The 16,296-nt window shown below is 43.1% G+C and overlaps 1 protein-coding gene across 3 annotated transcripts in view; it reads right to left on the bottom strand.

The window, feature by feature from the left end:
• RARB (retinoic acid receptor beta) overlaps positions 1-15,960 on the bottom strand; it is a 170,823-nt gene extending 154,863 nt beyond the window's left edge. Inside the window, exon 1 of one of the 3 annotated variants that reach the window (XM_047769206.1) lies at positions 15,864-15,960. Coding sequence is in view for 1 of the 3 variants with exons in the window: in XM_047769198.1 (XP_047625154.1) it covers positions 15,171-15,327 (157 nt within the window). In the remaining 2 variants the exon portion in view is untranslated. The other 2 variants (XM_047769198.1, XM_047769203.1) reach the window with 2 other exon arrangements.
• Between the last annotated feature and the right edge of the window lie 336 nt (positions 15,961-16,296).

Raw genomic sequence — 16,296 nt, 5'->3', positions numbered from 1 at the left:
AGAACGCCTGACAATTCATAAACAGAAAATCTCATTGTGGACTTTGAGGGGTGATTATTATTGTTCCCCAACATTCTGAGTAAGTACTGAAATAGCTGTTCACTGACATATGCAACCCAGTTTATGGCAAGGTGAATTTAGCAGGCCATGTCACCTTGTTCTGAAAAAGAGGTGTGCATTTACTTCTAGTTAGGGTGTAGGTGATCTCCGAAGATGACCTGCTTGATGTCCCATATGTCCAGGAAGTCACGCTGTGGTGTAGGCCCTTCCCCTTGAATCTGAGCTGCTACTGTGTTTTTTTATGGATCAAATGGATATAGCAAAATTAACACTGTTACTCATGAGGCTAGATCATAAGAGGGCTTGCAGTTTCCATCTGGGTTTCTTGGCTTCTGGGGGAAGCCATGTGAACAGCTCAGGGACCACCATTCTGTGAGGAAGCCCATGTCACAAGAGGAGGTGGCGTAGAGAGAGAGGCTCAGGCAGCCTCCAGCTATTTCAGAAATATCAGCAGAGGAACTGGAAATGGAATGGAGAAGCCATTCTGTACATCCAGCCTGGTCCACTTCTAAAAGGAGACCTGCCCTAGAACCATCTGACCTGTAGCCACATGGAAGATCCTAAGTAAGACAGAAGCTTGAAAGCAAATAATAAGTTATGTTTTAAGCCATTAAGTTTTGGGCTGGTCTATTACATAGCAATACATAACTGAAATTAATCCTGTAGTTTTTATTAATGGAAGATGATTTATGTGGCGTCATGAAGAATCTGTGAAAAGAGTCCATCCCAATTCTTTTAGAATCTGGGAGGCAGTAATTTGACATCACATTCACCATCCAAGCTTTGCACACATTCCTGCCAGCTACAAGATCAATGGAGTAATTCCATCTAAAAACAATTAACCAAGAAATTCTGGATAAAGAAGAGCATGATAGTTCAGTCAGCTATGATTTCAAAGCCTGTAATGGTTGATATAATAGATTACGGCTCTTAAAAATAAAAAAGTCCACTCTAATGCAGTGGGTCTTTTTTTCTCAAATTGCTTACAAAACTCATTGCTATCCACCTGAGCCCACAGGCAGATACCACCTGCCTATCACCTGCACACACCCTCCGTCATTTTGAGATGCAGATGTCTGCTTATTGGGTCGTTGTAATTTTATTTGTTCCTCCAGGGGACAGGAGGAATTCTTTTCCCCACACTGGACACTGCAATTCAAAATAATAGCAAAAACCCTGCAGGTAATGGGCCTGAATACTCACTTGATACCCACTAAAGGAGGGTTTAGATCACTTGCTCTTGGTTACCTTTCGTGAAACATCTGTTTCATATGAGCCAGTTAAAAGTGCATACATCTGTAAATAATAAGCCTGTGTGTGCACATAATTTAATGAACTAGGACATAAAAAGGAATTGAACAGTAGGGGCACAGCAATTAGAGTAACTGCCCATTTGGTTAAAAACGTATTGTTTCCAGCTTTCACTTGGAAACCCTTTTATTATCCTGTGGGTTCTGGGGCTCCCAACCTTCTTCATTTCTCCCTCCCTGCAAAGAAAATGGGAGTTAACTTTGCAGAGTTGGCAGAGGGAAGGAAACCCACGTCAGGCAGAGCTGAGATGGGAACTGGGACCGGCTTTCTCCTACAGCACAGACCTGGGCCCCTGAATTGCTCTGTGCCTGGGGAGTCTCATCTGTCAGATGGAGCAACAACAGTGCCTTTCTCTTCAGTCTGCTATGTGGATGAGGTGACATCACTGGTTTCACACACTTGATATAAAATGCAGATAATGGGTGCTTAATAAATATTAATTATGATGATGCTTATTGTATCATTTTAATAAAAATCAGCCACAATTTGAAACCACTCAGGGGATAAAAAATCTTGGTTCAAAAGTTTCTCTTGACTGAACAGACTGGTGGGTGCCAAGGGTAGAGGGTGGGGGAAGGAAGGATTGGAAGTTTGGGATTAGCAGGTGCAAACTAGTATATATAGAATGGATAGACAACAAGGTCCTCTCAGATAGCAATATCCTATGATAAACCATAATGGGAAAGGATTTGAAAAAGAAAAAATATATATGTATAACTACGTTACTTGCTGTATAGCAGAAATTAACAAAACATTGTAAGTCAACTAGACTCCAAAAAAAATAATTCTTTTTAAAGTTTCCTTTGATTGTGGACTTGGTCTTATTTCTATTTTATTTTCTTCATCCCATTTCTAAGGATGGACCCAAAAAGGAAGGAAGGGAGGAGTGGCAAGGTGAACAGGAGATACCCTCAGAAAATCTATTCCAAGGATATGAGAGTGAGGATCAGAAGCTCAAGGAAATGTCCCATTCTTATATTTTCAGGCCAATATTCCAGCTGCCAGGTTTCCAAGGGCTTGCCATAATGGCCAGCTTGGATCTGCCAAGTTCTGATCACGCCCTCAAGTTTACTTCAGGTGTTTTGAGTGACCCCCAAACCAAAAATATACGAAGAAACAAAGGCAGAGACCACTTGAGATGTTCTTAATTTCAAGTTCGTTTTCCCTGAACTATACTCAGCATATCTCCTGAGCATCTACTGTGTGCCCAGCACTGAGTTACAAGGTAGAGCACACACTGATGAGCAGAAGGTACCTGTGGGAGAGAAAGCAGGTATCTTCTAGAACACACACACTGAGGCTTCCAGAGTATGGCCTGTTCCTCTCTGCCTCCTTGCAGATTAACATGTTTAAGCAGAGCTGAAAGCAGCTGGAAAAGGTTGGAAGATATCCTATGTCTATTTGAAAACCACGCAGGTGTGGGGCACAGGCCTAGAAATTGCATTCTCCCACGATATGATTGCTGCAAGAAACAGAACTCAAGTCCAGCCCACCAGGATTCTGGGAAAATCTTGGTTTAACGCTGCAGAATCAGTGTTAGCAAAATAAGTGCTAAGTACTTGGCAAGCCTCAGGAAAAAGAGTTCCACCCAGAAGGAAAACAAGTTAAACAATGACTGAAATCACTACCCTCCAGTATTCTGTTTACATTCTCCTGCAGTCTATTTACTGTCTACATAAAGAGATAATTACAGCTCCTGAACAGCAATAGGAGAGAGGAATAAAGGCTAAGGGAAAAGGGAAATAAAGAGTATGTACAAATATTGAAAAAATATTAATAGCTGAAGTATATCAAGCTGTGTTGTTCAACAGAGTAGCCACCAGCCACATATGGCTATGGAAAGTTAAACTAACTAAAATTAAACAGAATAAAAAATTCAGTTCCTCAGACACATCTGCCACATTTCAAGGGCTCAGTGACCCCACATGGCCAGCAGTGACCATACAGGACAACACAAAATGACCGATGGTTTCCATCCTTGTAGAAAGCCGTACTGGAGAGAGCTGATATGCAGCATGTTAAGAGGTTCTGTGCCTGCATTTCTATATCCATTGATTCAACCACAGTTAACTGAGAGTTGACCAGGTTCTATACTAGTTATACCAACACTTACTACCACTGGGAAGACAGAGGCAAAGCACACAGTATCTGCCCTCAAAGACGTCCCTGGTTAGTAAGGGAACTGAATCAACAAAACCAAACTACACACCATAAAAAGGAGCAATGAGTAGAAACAGGAAACCTGGTACCTTGAATGGTAAATTCAGTGGTAAGACCATGTCCCCTGTAAAATTCTTTCAACTTTCTTGCATTAAATAAATTCTCAGGGAGTTCCCGTTGTGGCTTAGTGGGTTAAGAACCATCATAGTGTCTGTGAGGATGTGGGTTTGATCCCTGCCCTCACTCAGTGGGTCAAGGATCTGACATTGCCACAAATGGCAGCATAGGTGGAGATGCAGCTCGGATCTGGTTCTGCAGTGGCCTGCAGCTGCAGCTCTGATTTGACCCTACCTTGGGAACTTCCATATGCTGCAGATGCTGCCATAGTAAGAAGAAAAAATTTTTCTCAAGAGTTCCCTGGTAGCTCAGTGCGTTAAGCATCCAGGATTGTCACTGCTGTAGCTCAGGTAACTGCTGTGCCATGGCATGGATTCAATCCTGGATTGGAAACTTCTGGCCTGGAAACTTCTGCATGCTGTAGGTGCAGCCAAAAAAAAAATTTTTTTTTTAATTTTCATAATAAAGTATGGGGAGGATCTATTTACTGAGCATTAGGTCTCAGGTACTTTAGATAAACTCTCTTATTAAAGTTTATGATAAGCTTGCAAGGTAAGCACTATGGATCCATTGTATAGATGAAAACAACTGAGGCAACTTGTAGCACTTGCTCCCACACAGAGGCAGTGCATGAGGAAAGCCCAGCTCCACCGCACTCTGCTATATACACGGAAACGCATTGCGCATCGTCGAGAACCCACTAGATGATGACCTGAAGAAAGTCACTTCAGTTCACCCATACATCTCCCCAAAACCCATAATTCAGCAACAACTAGATTTCAAACAAAATGAACACGGTTTATAAAAATCCCCAATACAGAACAATAGAGTGCACTTCAAATATAACAGTCATCCTGTAACATCTGCAGGACATTGGTCTAGGACACCAGTGGATACCAAAATCCTCACTGGCTCAAGTCCATTATATACAATGGTGTAGTATTTGCATATACCATACACATCCTTCCATATATTTTAAATCATCTCAAAAATCCTTATAAACCTAATACAATGTAAATACTATGTAAATAGTTGCTAGCTGTACAGCAAATTCAAGTTTTTGCTCTTTGGAACTTTCTGGAATTTTTTTTTCTGAATAATTTCAATCTGAGAATCACTGAATCCACATATGTGGGCCTCCTAGATATGAAGAGCCAACTGTATTTGTGAGCCACACGGGAAGTCCAGAGCCAAGTGTATTTGAAAGTGCTGATAATAAAGAGTACCATGTGAGAGGCTAGTCATCATCATTCTTACTAAACGTCAACTTCATTCAATAGTCACAATTTTCACAAGTTCTAAACAAACAGATACTTAAAGTAGGTGGCAAATAGCAAAATATCAACATAATCTCATTATCTCTCAGAGGGTTTTCTTTTCTCTTGTCCCCCACCCCCACCCCTGGCCATACCTGTGGCATGTGGGAAATCCCCAGGCCAGGGACTGAACCCATGCCATAGCAGTGACCCAAGCCATAGCAATGACAACACCAGATCTGTAACACATTAGGCAATCAAGGACCTCCTCTCTTTTTTTTTGTTTATTTATTTATTTTAGGTCCACACCTGTGGCATATGGAGGTTCCCAGGCTAGGGGTTCAATTGGAGCTACAGGCGCTGGCCTACACCACAGCCACAGCAATGTGGAATCCGAGCCGCATCTGTGACCTACACCACAGCTCATGGCAACACCAGATCCTTAACCCACTGAGCGAGGCCAGGGATCGAACTAGCAATCCCATGGCTCCTAGTTGGATTTGTTTCGACTGTGCCATGACGGGAACTCCCCCCGCCCTTTTTTTAAAGTAACGAATGGCTGGCTAAGAGGAAAGAGCACTGGTGCCTATCTCCTGGTGAAGATTCTGGGGGAGCCAGAATAATAGAAAAAACCTTATACTTACCTCTCACCTTCCTGAGATTCCTCAGGAAACACAAAGCTAAGCCCCACCCTGACCCCTGTGAACCATAAAGGGACTGGGCCAGGGCAGACTTCAACAACAAATAGGATGGAAAACGAAAGGACAAAAGAGGAAATAGTCTCCAAGCTTCTTCCACAATTTAAAATGCTGTGGCTTCTAGGAGAGAAACAATGTAATCTGAGGAAATCCCAAGCCACACTTCTTTACCTCTCTCTTTTCCACCTTTCCCCCAAACCAAAGCACTCAGTGGTCCTTTCTTGATATTAGAAGGGCCTAAAAAGGCCCCAGGAATTCTTCACTCAGCTGGCAGATGACAGCATCAAACTGCTGCCAAACTCGCTTTCTCTGAGCCTCAATTTCCTCTCCTGTAAGAAGAGGCAAATCTTACCTTCCTCCCATGAATGGGATAATAATGTCAGTACAGACATTCGAGTAGACTCTTGTTAAATATTTAACCAGATGAAAACCAAGCTAAAAACCCTACAACAGCTCTTCAACTTGGTCTCTGCTGTCAGAGGACAAGCATTTCTGTCATGTTACAAAGCACAGATGTGATGTGACAACTGCTGTGTAGAGGAAGATGGCCCGGGGTTCTTGGTCCCTCCCCATGACAAGGTAGCCTGACTGAAGCTGGGCTGGCCTGTAACACTTAACAGACAGCAGGTGGTCAAAGTGATGGCAGGCCAGCTCTGCTCTAGCCTTTCCGAGGGTGACCGCAGGAACAAGGCACAGGCAGCTACCCCCAGATGACAGCCTGGCTGCGCTCTCTGCCAGCAACCAATATCCACGCCAGTCTTGGGTGCCAGTGATGACTTCTAGCCCATGTTAGCCCTGGGGGTGCAGCCTCAGCTGATATCACATGGAGCAGAAGATCTGCCCAGTGGAGCCCAATCCATCCACAGAATAACGAGATCATAAATTGTTTGGCTGCAAAGTTTGGAGCAGTTTGTTACACAGTGATACATCAAAAAAACGTTCCAAAAGATGCAACTTTTCAAAAATATAATCTAATCAGACTCCCCCCAAAGAACAGTATTTATTTTAACAAACACTCCAGAAACATCCATATGAGTCTTTAAGAAGCAAGTCAGAAGGTGTGCACTTATTCTACTGCGGAGTTTAAAACTCTGCTTTGTAAACTACACTTAGACATTACCTGTGTGGCCTGAACCCAGAAAAATGTCTTGCCTGCTCCTTATGACAAAAATGCATAACCCACGGGATCCTCCTCCGATGTATCAGCCCTGGTTCTCAGTGGAATTTTTTTTTGGTTGCACCACAGGATGCTAAAGTTCCTGGGCCAGAGATCGAACCCGAGCCACAGCAATGACAATGCCAAATCCTTAACCACTAGGCCATCAGGGAATTCCATCAGTAGATTTTAATTCTTTCCATAAACAAACTCGGGTCCAAAGTCCTGAGGAGAGTCTTGTGCTTTTGTTATAAGGGACTGTATCACAGTGATATGTGGACCTGTCTCTCCCATACACTGCGAGTCCAGAGAGCAGGGACAGTGTGGGCTTCATCTGATGCCCCCACAGAACATATCCGGGAGCCTGGAACATGGCAGATGCCCAGGAGCATGTGGAACAGGACCCTGTGAGATCTAATCCATCAGTGAGGAACAGAAATGTGCTGCACCCCTGACAGCATCTTTGGGCAAAGTGTACCATGACAACTACAAACATGACAATGCTCACCTGTAAAAATCAATTATTTATACTAAATCTAGGGGGTTAGTAAGTGGGTGCCAACGCATTAGGACCACTGTGACAACCGGGAGGGACTGTCCCCTAGGTGATGAGCCACAGGCAGAGGAACGATTTCACAGAGGAAAGCAACAGCAACTACACAAACACTGTGGCGGTTAGCGAAGGCGCCTAAGCCGCAGTGTCACGCTGAAACCAGAGAAGGTCTACTTCGGTGTGTTTTCAGGGCAGAATAGAATCCTCATTTACATTATCTCTCATCTTTCTACAAATCCTGCCATGTCCCATTTCATGGCTGTAGAAATCGATCCCGTGTCAAGGCAGGCTATTTCCATTATCTCAGCCCAGCAGCAGCGCAGGAGGATACAGGTGGAGAGATGCTCGGTGGGTGATGGATGTGCGCCGGCGCACGGAGAGGCTGCAGTAAAACTCTCAGAGTGACAACTTCACAGCCTCCGGTCTGAGGGCAAGGAAGCCATGACATGGACCTCTCGAGAGCGCTCTCGATATGCAGGCGGTAAGCTAACCTCTGTAAGGGAATGTGCACCTTGTGCCTGCTAGAAGCCCAACATGGGTTTCTGGAAACCCTGTCCCGGTAGCAGAAAGATGGCCTTCATCACATCCTCCAACTTTCACGGTAAATCCAAAACTGTTCATCCTGTCTCTAGTTCCTATTGTTTCCTCTGATAAGCAGGGCCCCAGTGAACAATTAAAGCTTTCAATAAATAATCTCTAAGCACATTCATTTGATTGACTGTTATTTGATACAGCAGTTAGTTTCAATGGGGCAGTTAATATTGATCACATAAAGTACTCCAGACAAACATGAAACAGTTCCAGAACTCCATGGATTATTACCCTTTATCTGCCAGTCATCTGGGTTACTTGTAATGGTCACGGAATTTAAAATCAATAATAACAATTAGTGTTCTGTACACCAAAACAGATGAATCATGTGAAATGGGTTTTCGTATAAGATCAAAGGCAACGAGTGCCTATCACGTGGAAAAAGAGCTCTCTGAATTTCCAGCACGCATTTGGCAAGGTACTTTCAGGCACATCCTCAAAACAGGCAGCAAGAGGAAAAGAACGGTATTTAGGAGGTGTGATCATAAAAACACATGCGAAACCCAGCAGTCTTAATCTAAAAAGATGGAGCGTAAAGGAGAAAAGTGATCAAAATGAATGCTAACAAATGTAGTAAAATTAATGGGAATGGCAATTTACTTCCTCTGAGATGTGCTTCTAGCTACCTTTCCCTGCTTCCGATTCATAGGCATTAATTGTAATTTTTTTGTATTAAAATGGCAACTACAGTATTTTAGCTCCACAGCACCACTACTGTAATGTCTGGATAATTAAAATGCAAAGCAACAGAGAAGTGTTTCATCATTAAACTGTAACCAGCGCACTATGTGAAACCATCCATTCCAAAGACTTGTTTTTCATCAATTATTTGTTATTTATCTGAAGTAAATATAAGAAGGACTAATTAAAATGTATGCCTTTTTATACAGCTTCTTGTCATTAAAGCCAATGAAAGCATTCTGAGGACCATAATGAAATAATTATGTTTGCCTTTAAGAATTCTCTTCAATAACACATGGCAGTACTGAGCTAAATTAAAACATCAGGAACTAAATTTCGTTTGCCTCCATTTCCATTTTAGTTAATTATACCCCCAAGCTTTCCAATAGGCCAGACCCTAAAAAATCTTTTGAAGCTGAAACAGCCTTCCCATCATCAGCCTTTTTATAATCATGGACTTTGATGACAAGACAAAGGTACTTTAGCCCTGCAAGCTTTAATATTTTGAAGAAGTTATTTATTATGGAGGTCTTCGTTTGCTCTGGAAATTAGAGAAATATTAGGATAAATGTGACCTGAATCTTCATTTTCAAGTGAATTGATGCACTCATCTGATCTTATCTGCATTATTTCTACCACAGTCTTCTGAATTCAGGGTTTTTTTTTTTTCTGATTTGATAAAAATCTAATCTGGGGCCAAGAGTAATTGATCACTATCAACAACAATGACACAAATTTCACTATGTCAGAATCGAATTAGGAGAATAACTCCTTCAATACTCAAACTTAAAAAAAAGCACTCCTAAGCAAAGAGTAGACTGAGAACCCCTGCACTTGAAAAAAACAAAATAGGACACTTTCCTTAGAATTTCTCCTTCTCCAAACCTCAAGTTGTGAAGGAAAAAGAAAAAAATCTGAGTTTAAGAGAAAAGAAAGAAGGAAAGAGGAGAGGAAAAACTGCCAGATGGTTTCAGGGCTGGCAGAAAATGCAGTGACTTGAACTTGCTGTCAGATGAAGCCGGTGAGGGTAGGCACCTGGGGTTTTAGGAAAGTAAATATAAGTCCCAAGGGATTAACTCAGACAAGGTGAGTTCCCGCCCATTTTGTTCTATATGGAAAGCTGGCAGGCTCGCGGGTGATCATATCTGGTGACGGCTGGAGAGACTGTCTTAGGAGACCTCAGAGGGAAACTGCTGACAGCTAGGAAACAAACGTCTAGTCCATGACAACCGAAAACTGCAGTAAGAATCTCAGAATCTGCATTTATTTAAATCACTCTTTCCCCTCAAGTTACTCTTTGTTCTGTTGAGAGAAATCTCCTTTTGGGAATGAGGGACATTGTCACCCACAAATGTCCCTGTTAAAATTAGCTCCCCTCCCCACCCCCGCCCAACACTCCCTCCTTCACTGTCAGGGAGCCTGGAGGCTCCTGGAATCCAAGCGGCCTGACAGGAGGAAACACTTGGCCAGGCTGGGTCGTCTCCTGACGTCAGTTCCTGTTATCCTGCCTTAATGTGCTGGGGACCAAGAGTCTTATCTTAACGAGTGGCCCCTCTTTGAGCTCCCCACCCTGCAAGGCCAGAGAAAAGGCAAGTCAGCGGTTCCACTGTCTGCTTGAATTCCCATCTAAGAAGCTCTGAAAGCTCAAAATAAATAATAGAACACCTGCAGACTCACCCTCTACTGCTTACTAGGTGGAGACGACTTTGGCAACTTTATTTTTTAATTCATTGAAAGGGGGGTTTAGGGGCTGGGATGGGACAGGAACCACGCTTCTTAATGATACCATAAGGAGGAAGGAAAGAGAAGCGTTCAGGGCAACACATTGAGTGATGAGGTGGTGTTATTAGATCTTACAGATGGGCAGGTTATCTCATCTCCTATTTAACAAGAGGTGCTTAGGCCAAGCCACTTACAGACAGGATACTGATAAATCTGAAACCTGAGTTAACTCTCCTCTCTCTATCACCCCCAACTCCAACTTTTTCAGAAGAAGCTGGCCAAGAACAGACAGAGATTTGTTCATAGCGATTCAACGTATGATTCTAGCCCCTCCCCCACTCCCAGGATACACACATATACTCTGCATCAGAACCACGGTCAGAATACTTAAATCCATTTTGCAAGGGATGCCTTCCTTCTATTCACACATCTCCACTTTGCCACAAAAGGGATTCATGTTCAGGAGGATGACTCAAAAGCATAAGATGAACTTCAAATCATAATGGAAAAATTAAGCCAAGAGTGCTCTCATTTATATTAACCATAGCAACCAAAAACTTTATGTGCCACTCCTGGGTTCAAGGGGCAGCCTAGGAGATGTCATAATATCGAAATATCTGGCATATTTCAATGACTTATGTGGGAACCATGGCAGTATATCTGAAAGTGGGTTATTCGAGACAATCTGAGATGTATAATTGCCTTAACTACCTTGTCATTTGGAAGGCAAGATTCTATGGTAATATCTCTTGGAGAGGTTTTTAGCCAAGATTTTTTTGATTAACCTTCATCAAAAAACTCCCATTTCTGAAATAATCTATTTTAATTGAGAGTTAACTGAATTTATACTAGAACATTTAAAGTATAAAAATGTCATGTAAGGATAAATTTACTGGCACTTACATGTAACTCAAACTCTATAGAAGATTAATTTTAAGATGTACTAAAATGAACACAGCATTTATTGTTTAGTAAGTCCCATTTGACTCGAGGAGTTTTCTGTTTTGCATGCTGGAGTTATATCTTTGTCTTCCTCCCAGAGAGTGACTTTCTAATTTAAAAATTCCTGGCCTTTAAATTTTTAAATTTTATTTTAAAGATTATAAATTCCTTGAGAGCAGAATTTATAACCTTTTATCATTTCTTGTGTATTTCCCTTCTGAGACTGTCCATCAACCACATTCCATAAGAATGTATGAAGGAGAAAACAGTAAGGTTTTCTTTCCTTTTTAGCCATCTCAGGAGCTTAACATGTCGAAGGTAAATTATAAACACCTGATTTCTTTTATGCTTTCAAGAAAAGTTCATGACAATACCGACTGGTTAAATGCGGTCAAGGCAGGCTTCCAAAAATGAGAAGAAAACTTCTGGTTTAGGTCAGTTCATTTATCTACTGAGGGTTTTGCGTTTGGTCTGGGAAATCAAATGCTAACTGGGAGCCTTCACACCCATTCTGCAGCCCAAGTTTGAAGGGTAGAGGTCTACCTCTCCTAGCATTTTGAGCTACTTTTTGAAATCTACCCCTTCCTGGCAATAAAACTTAAATGTATGCATTGTTGCTACTAAATTGTCCATCAGGAGCAAGATATCTGGATACCGACGAGACTTCAGTATTTCTTTTGAAGGAAAACTTTATGAATCTTCCACTCGTTTTCAAGCGGCCTTGTCCTGCACTCTCTGGGATTTAAGCAGAATTTCCTTTCCTTCTCTTCTTTCTGAGGGTGTTAGTTACCACTGTCATGTGGCCGAGGAACAGAAAATTATGTCCTACTTTAGAAAAACAATTGAGCCTTTTCACCGAAATATTTATTCAAAACCCCATTCAATTCGTACGGTGGCTGTCAGCCTTTATTTAGTCTCTCTTTCAGAGGGTATCTTTGATTTTGCCACTTTGACCCCAATTTATATCTCACTAGGAGAGGATTTAGATACTGTTTAATACTTAAAGTTCAGGTCCTAGCACTTTGGGAAGGGGATTTTTTTTCCTTCCTTAACCGTACATCGATACTTTTTTTTTTTTTTAAGATTATTTCTCATTAAAAAGGCCGATTTTTTTCCCTTTTTCCTTTTGATGTGTCGAGTAGGGAGAAGACAGGGAAAAAGGCCAAGAAGTTGTCACCCTCATGATTTTACCAAAAGCAACTACTATATTTAGATCACAAATATTAGGATTTATCCTATGCCCACTGAGCAATTAATGCTGAAAACATCTGGAGCGGCCTAAACCCAAGATAATCCAGGAGGCATCTGAATAGAAACTTAGTGACTCCGACACCTCCAGGGGCAGTTTTAAATCGTATTATTTATACCACATTCCCTTAGTAACCTGCTACTTCGAATTTTTAGAACAAGCAATTCACAGGCCCTACTCCAACAGGCAGCTGGTTGGCATATCATTTTTCTATCTTTAAAATTAAAAAGGAAAATAAAAAGAATAGCCTAGCACCTTTTAAAGAGTGCTTTTGGTGTGTTTTACAAAGGGCTTACTCCAATCACTGCACACACACACATACACACACATACATCATAAAAAAATTAGTAGGATCTCAAAGCAGAAAATAGTTTTGGTTAGAATTTAGTACTATTTTTTCCTCTCCTTGCCCACTGTTTCCTCTGTGTTAAGAGCACAAACAGATCTGCTTCTTGTCAAAACAGTCATTAAGTCAAATGGAAAAGGTTGTGGTTTTTATGTCTGTACTTATACAAACGGAGCCCTAATATGCTTCTACTTCAAAAGCCCTAACTGGCTGTAGCAACCTGCACCAAATACCGCGTGGCTGAGCTTTGTTAGAAATTTTATTTATGCTTGAAAACTTAAATCACTTGAACAACTAAACTAACCAGTCATAAAGCAGTTTGTGTGACTCTGCAGAGGCAAAAAGCGATATTTACATTCTATTCTTGCAACCTGGAGTCAGGTTTGGGGTTCAAACTCTAGTGAAACTGACCACAGGGAGCACTAATTGCCCTGCTTACAAAAATAGGACACTGAAATTTCTGAAATCCCTTTGTCAGATACCTTTATTTACTTTTTCTAATGCAAGTTTCTTTGATTAGCTGAACTTTGCTGCTATCAACACTTCTTGCTTACGGCTGGCCAAATGACACATTCACCACTAGCTCTCAGCAGATAAGGCAAATCTCCTGTTTAACTTGTTCAAGAACAAACAAAGCTTTCCCCCCACTCCTGCAACTTAATAGGCATGTTTGGAGGGTTAATTACAAAAGGAAGAATGCCTACTTGTAAAATCTCTATTAGGTCTAATAGCTTGACGCCAGTGTCCTGAGCTTTGTCTTTCCGTCATTAAAAAAAGGCTTCATGAAAATTTTCTCTCCCAAGAAAAAGTTTTAGAGACTCTTAGTTCCCCGAGATTCCAAATAAAATTGTTCATGCTGCTTTACAGAGAGGACAAGTCTGAAAGATCCCTTAGCGGGTTGGAAGATTATTTTGTAAAAGTTTGAGTTTCCCAGAAGGAAAGTAGGCAGCAGGAAATAAAAGGCATTTGGGGAGTAGCCAAAGATAAAGGCGCCTTCTGAAAAGATTCCTTTTTTTACCCTGGTTATGGCTCTACGAAATATTAAGTCTGACAGCCAGACTGTTGGCATCAAATGGTTATTGATTTTTCAGCTCCAAACCTGTTGATTTCCTGGCCCCTAGAAGCAAGGCTTTATTCTTAAGGAAAAGTTTCAGAGAGGGCAATTTAAATCTTGTCATGGTCCCCTCGCTCCCCCTTTTCTTCTCCCTCTTTAGATAAGCCACCATGTTATTAGGAAAACTCAATTTCTCCCAGTTAAACTTTGACCTCTTTGAAAACAAAGATTTAAAATGTCATTTTCAGGCTAATGCTCCAATGAATTGTCAAATAAAGTACTAAAAACATTTTGATAGATAGCTGAGCCATTTATCTAAATCACTGTCAGGGCAGGGATGCATCCTGCAGGCTCCCACTACAGCCACCCGAAGGTGGGATTTTCTGGGACTTCTGGTCATTTCTCAAGCCTGCAGTCTGGCTACTGTTGACCAGTGAGTGCCTCGGCGCCGTGTCAGCATCAGATAACCAAATAGTCAATATTTTTTTAAAAAACTGGGCCACCCTACTTATATTTCCTTTCCTTTTAACCAACGTCCAGGTTCCCGGCTGAATTGCAAGATATGGAAATAATGGATGGCTCAGCCCAAGGGGTGTTCATTGCCAGTAGTTTTCTAGCAAAACAGCAACTTCTTAGAGCAACAAAGTGACTTGGAAAGGTGGCAGCAGGGTCAATGCTAAGAAATATTGCCTTTCCTCCGCAAGGAAAACATTGGAGGTAGCGGCTTTAACTGGTGGTTTATGAACCTTAGGAGTAGCAGCCACCTTAATTAGGCTAAATTCCTTGCAAGGAAGATGTCATATTTTAATTACTCTGGACTGTTGTAACACACACACGGGGGGGGGGGGGTATATATACATAACTAGTCGCTAATCCAAAGAGCAGCAAAGTTAAATTCCCCTCTGTACACATCTTAGTAAAAACTGCACAAATGTGTCAAATTGTCTCACTTGAAGAATGTTTCAAAGTCCTGTGGTCACCCTCTACTTTCCCCCCCCCTCCACACACATTTTTAAAACTGTTTTCAAGGGACTGTAGGGCTGGTAAGGAGAGGAGCAGGGGTCGGGAGGGGTTGTTTGGGAAGAAAACATCTAACAGGAAATTTTCAGCAGAGGGAATCCATATGCACACCAGCATATCACACCCTTTCAGCCTTAAATCATTAAATCCTTTGTCTGGCTACCCATGCAGTTTGTTTCCAGCGTCTTTACTGCATGCAAGAGAGACAATTCATATTTTTTTTCCTGGTAGAAGAAGGGAAAAAATAAACCTACATTGAGCAGTGTGCCGATGCTGCCATTCGGTTTGGGTCAATCCACTGAAGCATGCTTTGAGAGCTTTCTCCTGGAGCATGCAGGAAGACGGGCTCGCAGTGTAGAAATCCAGGATTTGCCCAGGACTCACTGACAGAACATCCATACAGTCAAACATGATCTCCCCTGCACCGAATGTCTGCAAAAGTGCTTATCCTCTAGGTGTGGAGGCAAATGGCATAGGAAAGTCCACCCAACTCCATCAAACTCTGCCCCCTTTTTGGCACGTAGGCTGTTGGTCTTTTTCCCAGCCTCGAATCATGAATTATGACAGACAAGCCAGCTAAAAGCCTGTAATTGATCCAAATGATCATTTACCATTTTCCAGGCTTGCTCGGCCAATCCAGCCGGGGCGGGGGTTCCCAGAAAGATCCCAAGTTCTTCTTCCGAGCAGATGCCTGCCAAAAGCCTTGGGAAGGCGGTGCGGGTCCTACCCGGACGGTGCCCAGAGCAGCCCTGCCCGGCTCGCGCGCGTCCTCGGCATCCCCGTCCTCAGGCGGCTCGCGCGGGGACTCTGGTCCCCCCTCTGGCAAAGAATAGACCCTCCTGCCTCCGAACAGCTCACTTCCTACTACTTCTGTCACACAGAATGAAAGATTGAATTGCCTAATATATGCGAGTGAACTTTCCGTGAACCCTTCCCGGGCTGCTAACCTTCAAATGACCCAGCGAGTCTGACATCACCAGCTCCCAGGATTCTCACAGAGCCCAGCTCTCCCAGCAGCCCCGCCGCGCGGGCGGCCAGCGACCCGGGCGCGCGCTCCTCCCGCCCCGCGTGTCCGCTCCGAGCTCGCGGGGCCGGGGATGGCCGGGAGGAGCGCGCGGGGCCTGAAGGAGCGCGCGGGGCGGGAGGAGAGCGCGGGGCCGGGAGGAGCCGCTGGAGCCCGGACGCCTCTCCCAGCGAGCCCGCCGCCCGCTGGCCCCCGCCCTTTGCGCCTCGCTTCGCGGGGCTCCGCGCTCTCGCCCGCCGCCCCAGAGCCCCCGCCCAGCCTTCACATTCCTCCCCGCGTCTTTCGGTCTGTTCAGTTCCTCGCTGCGTGTGTGTGGTTTTCCACTCCCGCAAAAGCACACGCACGCCCTGAACTGG

This window comes from Phacochoerus africanus, chromosome 1, assembly GCF_016906955.1.
Source record: "Phacochoerus africanus isolate WHEZ1 chromosome 1, ROS_Pafr_v1, whole genome shotgun sequence".
Lineage (NCBI taxonomy): Eukaryota > Metazoa > Chordata > Mammalia > Artiodactyla > Suidae > Phacochoerus > Phacochoerus africanus.
The sequence above is the reverse complement of the archived record's forward strand: the minus strand, read 5'-3'. Positions and strand labels throughout refer to the sequence as shown.